Here is a 6,157-nt window from a genome sequence, read left to right as displayed (position 1 = left end):
GGTCAGCATCCAACCTAGCCCTATCAGCTTCCATAGCTTTCTTTAACCCTGCCATCTTAATCTCATAGCCACGAGCCAACTCTTCAATCTTTTTCACATGCACTTTCTCCTTCTCTGAATAACCTTCAACTTCTTTCTTTATAACCGCCATAAAGGCCTTCTCCATCCCCGTGCGAAACCGAGTAACACCTTCTGCCAAAAGGGCAGAAAAGTTACAAGAGTTCAAAATCAACCTAGACAACAGGGATTCACCTTCCATATTGGAGATAGTATCACGAACCCCCGGAGGAGCAAAACGAGCCAATGCATCGGCACAAACCTCGGGATCCTTGAAACTATCCCCAACCTTGACACTCCATCCTAGCACATAAACTGCATTCTCGTCCAACCCTTGAATGACTGGCATCTCAACCTTCTTGCCAGTCGACTTCTTCTTCTTAGAAACCACCAACCCCTGCTCCTTCTCAACCTCCATAGTTGGGCCTTGGTCTTTAGAAAGCTGAATATTATCACTAACCTCAACTGGATCATGAGAGGATGAGGCGGTAACAGAATTTAACAAACGACGTGTGGAACGACGAGTGGAAGATTTTGGAACAGTGGTCTTGGTGAACCCTTTAACATTTGCAACCCCAGCATACTCAGCATCCTCAAATCGACCCTCTTTCCCTCGAATAACCGAATCCTCCCCAACAACGGCAACAGCATCAGTAAAACCAACGTCAGAAGTATCATTGCTCTTTAAAAACTCCAAAGCTGACATGACTGCAAACACAAAAAGGAACCCTTTAGCAAACATATCAACAAAATAAATCAAAAGCAGAAAAAACAAATGCATACCCTTATTATCCCTCATAAGCACGGGATCCCGATTAGGCTTATCCCAAAGTTTTCTATTTCCTAACAAAACAAGAAGATGTTTGGGGAGAGGGTGAAGACGCGAAGGACATGTTCTAATTGATTTCAAAAAGGCTTCGTTTAACTCAGATTCGGCCAGTTCTGGTTCATTTAGAACGGCTTCGGGTTGTCTCCAAACGGGTTTAAACGGAAGGATAGAATCAGAAACAAAGAAAAACTGGTCCTTCCAAGAACCGAGGGTTGTAACCGCCGATGAAACCAAACATATATCAACCTTGGTATGTTCGAACGTGTACCAATCACCATTTTTCGCTAAGCGAAAGAAACGGCGAAAATTCAACAGCGAAGGGTCATAACCTAGGGCTCTACACAAAACTTCAAAATGCAAAACCCTAGCAAGCCCTAACGGATGGATTTGGCCGAATGATATACGATAATACTCAAAAACATTAAGAACAAAAACCGAAAAAGGGTGTCGGAGGTTAGAAAATTCGAAATGACGGCAATATAGAGCGATAAAACCCGCCGGACAACGATCGATGGAAGAATCGACCGGCGGAGCAATCGGTTTAAACTTTAACCCTATTCCCCACTCAATACAAGACGATTCAACCTCTTCCTGGGTTAATCGGGAAAAACTGATCGAAAGATCCTTTTTGGCAACCATAATTTTGAAGAAGAAGGAAGGATCGAAACTAACCTGGTAGTGGATTGAATGAAACTTGAAAGTGATTATGGTGGAACTTGTTAAACAAATCTGAAAGAAAGTTAATAGTTATCCTACTGATAACTATTAATGAAAAGCAGTTATTGGAAACCGTAATCTGACAGTTACAATCACATCAACTGTCACATCAATAATTCAAACAACAACCAAAACTGAACAAAGCTTCGAAGCCTACAAATCTTGAAGCCTTTAAGCAATAAACAAAATGTGTGCAAAAGTCAGAAGCCCTTGAGCATACTCCTCAAACACCTCTGACTTGGGGGGCTGATGACGGGGGTACCCCAAGGAAAAAATAAAATGACTGAAACACATTAACGCTAAAAGGGTTAAATGGTTAAAAGCTTTGTTTCCCGCCCAAACTTATGTAAACAAGTACTCACGTGCTACAGTACGATGTCAAATCACTGTTCACATCCTTGTCCCCTCTGACCAAAGGACATGCTCAGATAAAGTATTATTATTTTATGGACCAGCAGTCCAAACCTTCCCGCCCATAAAGGTCAACTCTCTATGCAAACTAGAGGCTAACTAGTTTAGTTAACTGGACTAAAAGGCTTACATCTCTTCACTTATATAAGAGATGCTTAGTCACAAACAAGAACACAACAGATTTGGGCAGATAACACCATCTCCCTAATCTTCTCTTCTTCCTTGAGAAATATGCTCTTAGCTTATTTCTTTCTTACTTCAATAACTTCATAGCTTCACCAAGAACATCATCCTAAAAACGATTCCAAACATCATGGTTCTTGATCTTCGGTGATCTATAACAACAAAGAACTAACTAGTGAACCTCCTTCTACGTTTTGCAAACGTAGAGGGACACCACGACCTGCGTTAGGTTAACCTGAACCCTTGAAGCTTGTTGTCCTAACCAGTCCATTCACTATCATTGGTCTTATCTTTGTTGTAGCAACAGTCTCCTTACGTAGGAAACCTCGGCTTCTTTCGTGTGCTCATTCTCAATAACAACACCTTACAAGGAGCCATCCCTCATGAAATCGGTCGTCTTTATAGGCTACGCTTGATTTATCTTCAATTTAACAAATTTAATGGGGTCATTCCAACTAATATATCTAGTTGTTCTAACCTTTAATTTCTTGATCTTTCTGGTAACACGCTAGTTGGAAGCATACCAAAGGAGATTAGTTCTCTCTTGAAGCTTACTCTTCTTGCCCTTGATTATAATAACTTAACAGGTGGAATTTCACCTTTCTTGGGTAACATTACATCAATGGGAGTATTTTCTCTTGTAAACAATCCTTTGGGTGGGAAAATTCCAAACACCTTAGGGCAATGGAAAATACTAAAAGAACTTTATTGTGGGGCCTGTAATTTATCTGGAATCATCCCATATCCTCTTTATAACCTGTCACTCCTAGCTTATATTGGCTTAGGTGATAATCAATTAATCGGTAATCTTCCACCAACAATAGGTGCAATGTTCCCACATCTTGCATTACTTGAGTTATGGGGTAACAAACTAACCGGGCCTCTTCCTCCATCTATTTCTAATTGTTCGAGATTGGAAGATTTGGAAGTGGCTAGAAATCAATTTAGTGGGAAGCTGACAATCGACTTTGCAAACTAAGGGTTATTTATTTTATATCCTTATACCATAATTTCTTTAGAAGCAAAGAAGCTGATGAAATGAAGTTTCTTGATTCTTTAGAAAACTGCACCAAGTTAGAGACTTTGGATCTTTCTTATTGCAATTTTCAAGGGGAGCTCCCAAGATCATTAGGTAATCTTTCTAACAACCTCTGTGAATTATATTTGTATGAGAATCAGTTGCATGGAAACCTACCCACATCAATCGGTAATCTAGTTGGATTGAACCGTTTACGTTTAGATGGAAACTATTTCACAGGAAACATCCCCTCAACCATTGGTAACCTTAAAAGGCTACAAGCTATTGATTTATGTCAAAACCAACTAGCAGGACAAATTCCTGACTCCATAGGGAACTTATCATCAATGATCACAATTTCTTTATTTTCAAACAAGTTGGAAGGGATTATTCCATCAAGCTTGGGAAAATGTCATAGTATGTTAGAGTTATACCTTAATGACAACAAACTTAATGGTAAAATACCCACAAAGCTTTTTCAACTTTCATCTCTATCAATAAAACTTAATCTTTCTCAAAACAACCTTATTGGTTCAATTCCAACTGAAGTCGAAAACCTCAAGATGATGGATGTACTAGATTTATCTGAGAATAATCTATCAGGTAAAGTTCCTAGTAGCCTTAGTGGTTGTGCTAGCCTTTCAAGTTTACTCCTCGCAAATAACTTATTGCAAGGTATGATACCTCCATCCTTATTTATCTTGAAAGGATTGGTAGAACTCGATGTTTCTCATAATAACTTATCAGGCCAGATTCCTAAATTTTTGGAACGGTTAAAGTATTTGAACATGTCATATAATGACTTTGAGGGTGAAGTTCCAACATCAGGAGTGTTTGCCAATGCAACGACATTTTCAGTGTTGGGGAATAGTAGGCTTTGTGGTGGCTTTATTGAACTCGACTTACCCAAATGTAAGGAGAGAAAGAAAAACAAAAAAGGGCTTCCAATCTTTGTAACAATCATTTTGATTGCTTTACACTTTTAACCATCATAAGTTTAGCGTATGCTTGGTGTAGAAAGAAAAGCAAGAACCAGTTGTCTCAGCCATCAACGAGAAAAAGATTGTTGCAAGTTTCATACAATCAACTTCTCAAGGCAACAAATGGGTTCTCTGAAGCTAATTTGATTGGAAATGGCGGATCAAGTTTCGTTTATAAAGGAATTCTTGATGAAGATATTAACAGATTTGTTGCGGTTAAAGTTATACATCTTCAAAATATCAGAGCTCAGAGAAGCTTTATGAGGGAGTGTGAAACATGGCGGAAAATTCGACACCGGAATTTGTTGAAAATAATAACTTCATGTTCTAGTGTTGACTTCCAAGGAAATGATTTTAAAGCTTTGGTGTATGAGTTCATGCCCAATAGATGTAGCATGTGCACTTAACTATATTCACAATCACTGCATACCAAGTATTGTTCATTGTGACATAAAGCCAATAACATTCTACTTGATGATGATATGGTAGCTCATGTTGGAGATTTTGGTTTATCTCGATTTCTTGGAACAACTTTATACCAAAATAACACATCCGGGATAAGAGGAACAATTGGTTATGTTGCTCCAGGTAAGACATTCATGTATTCATAAAGGTTTGTATTTACTTGCTATAGTATTACCGTTTTAAAAAGTAATTGATTTTGAGTTGCATAGTATGGTCTCGGGAATGAGATGACAATTGCCGGGGATGTCTACAGTTTTGGAATATTACTATTAGAGACGATGACTGGGAAAATGCCGACCTACGACGTTTTTAATCAAGGCCTTAGCCTCCATAAATTTGCTTCCATGGCTTTGCCAGACCATGCAAAACATGTTATTGATGCTAATATTCTAAACACCTATCAAGAGAATGAAATTTTTATGCAGAACGAGCAAAAAAATGTAAAGAAATTGGGGAATGTTTGGTGTTAATCATCGAGATTGGAGTATCCTGCACTCTGGATTCCCCACTAAAACGAATGGATATTAAAAGTGTCGTACATGATTTGCAGCATATTCTGGATACACTTCAAAATATCTAAGATGTAATGTTTATTATTCACGATAGTAGTTTGATTAAAATATTTGGGTAATGAAATTTAATGTTATCGTCTTATAAAAAGAACCTTGTAAACCCGAAAATATTGACGGCTAAGTTCGTTACGATAACAACAATAAACCAAAACTAGAAATAAATTAGTAAACAATTAAAATAGTATTGGCACTCATATAGCTTATGATTAAAAAAACATTTTTAAAATGATGTGTAGTCGGTTGACAAAATTGCGTCGTGCCTATGAATCAACGCGAATTTGGTCTGTATCGGGTTGTGGTAACATAACTAAATAAAAAAAATCACCAATGACAAAAATATGAAATTAAAATATATTGTTATTATCAGGAGTTTTTTCCCAAAAGAGTGTTGATGGAAAAAGTATTTATCAAAATAGTGTTGGATGATAAATATTTACCAAAATAGTGTTATACTCAAATGTTAGTTTCTCACTCTTAATATCATTGGATTACTTCAATTAAATAAATAGTTATCTATACTATATATAATATGGTAATGAAGGGCAAATTAAGACGGTGATTTTAAGTAATTTACAAAGTTTCAAGCATATGGTACAAGTATAAAGAAGGACAAAATAGTCTTTTGAGCATAAAAACTCACGTGGGTCGCACCCCAACCTAAGGCAGAAATGTCGGGGCACGAACTGATTGTCACAGCTCTCAAGGTAACTATCATGCACAATATAAGTTTCAATATCTATTTAATAATTTCAAATAAAACAAATTTCCATTACAATATTCAAACAAACAACAAATATATCAAACAAATATAAATAATAGATAATATTTTCTCGTTAATATTTTCTTCTAGCATACATCCTTACGTGATCTTCTAATTACTTCACATCACACGAAAACCTGCATATGCGTTGAAAATAAAGTAGTT

At 37.1% G+C, this 6,157-nt stretch overlaps 1 protein-coding gene across 1 annotated transcript; it reads left to right on the top strand.

Annotated features, from left to right (window-relative positions):
- Positions 1-3,235: 3,235 nt before the first annotated feature.
- LOC143621020 (uncharacterized) lies at positions 3,236-4,602 on the top strand. The gene is made up of 2 exons (XM_077092792.1): positions 3,236-4,127; positions 4,217-4,602. The coding sequence occupies exons 1-2, from the start codon at positions 3,236-3,238 to the stop codon at positions 4,600-4,602; spliced, it is 1,278 nt and encodes a 425-aa protein (XP_076948907.1).
- The last annotated feature ends 1,555 nt before the right edge of the window (positions 4,603-6,157 follow it).

Source organism: Bidens hawaiensis, unplaced genomic scaffold, assembly GCF_021521415.1.
Source record: "Bidens hawaiensis isolate Kalapana, Puna unplaced genomic scaffold, B.hawaiensis_p1.1 tig00000001_1, whole genome shotgun sequence".
Classification (NCBI taxonomy): Eukaryota; Viridiplantae; Streptophyta; class Magnoliopsida; order Asterales; family Asteraceae; genus Bidens; species Bidens hawaiensis.
Note: the sequence above shows the minus strand (reverse complement) of the source record. Positions and strands in the feature narration are given on the sequence as shown.

What these genes read in the sequence shown, in the direction of transcription:
- LOC143621020 (XM_077092792.1), top strand. Translation starts at nt 3,236, where the DNA reads ATGAAGTTTCTTGATTCTTTAGAAAACTGCACCAAGTTAGAGACTTTG. An exon ending in TGAACTCGACTTACCCAAAT is followed by an intron (nt 4,128 to 4,216) that starts GTAAGGAGAGAA and finishes TCATAAGTTTAG; the next exon opens with CGTATGCTTGGTGTAGAAAG.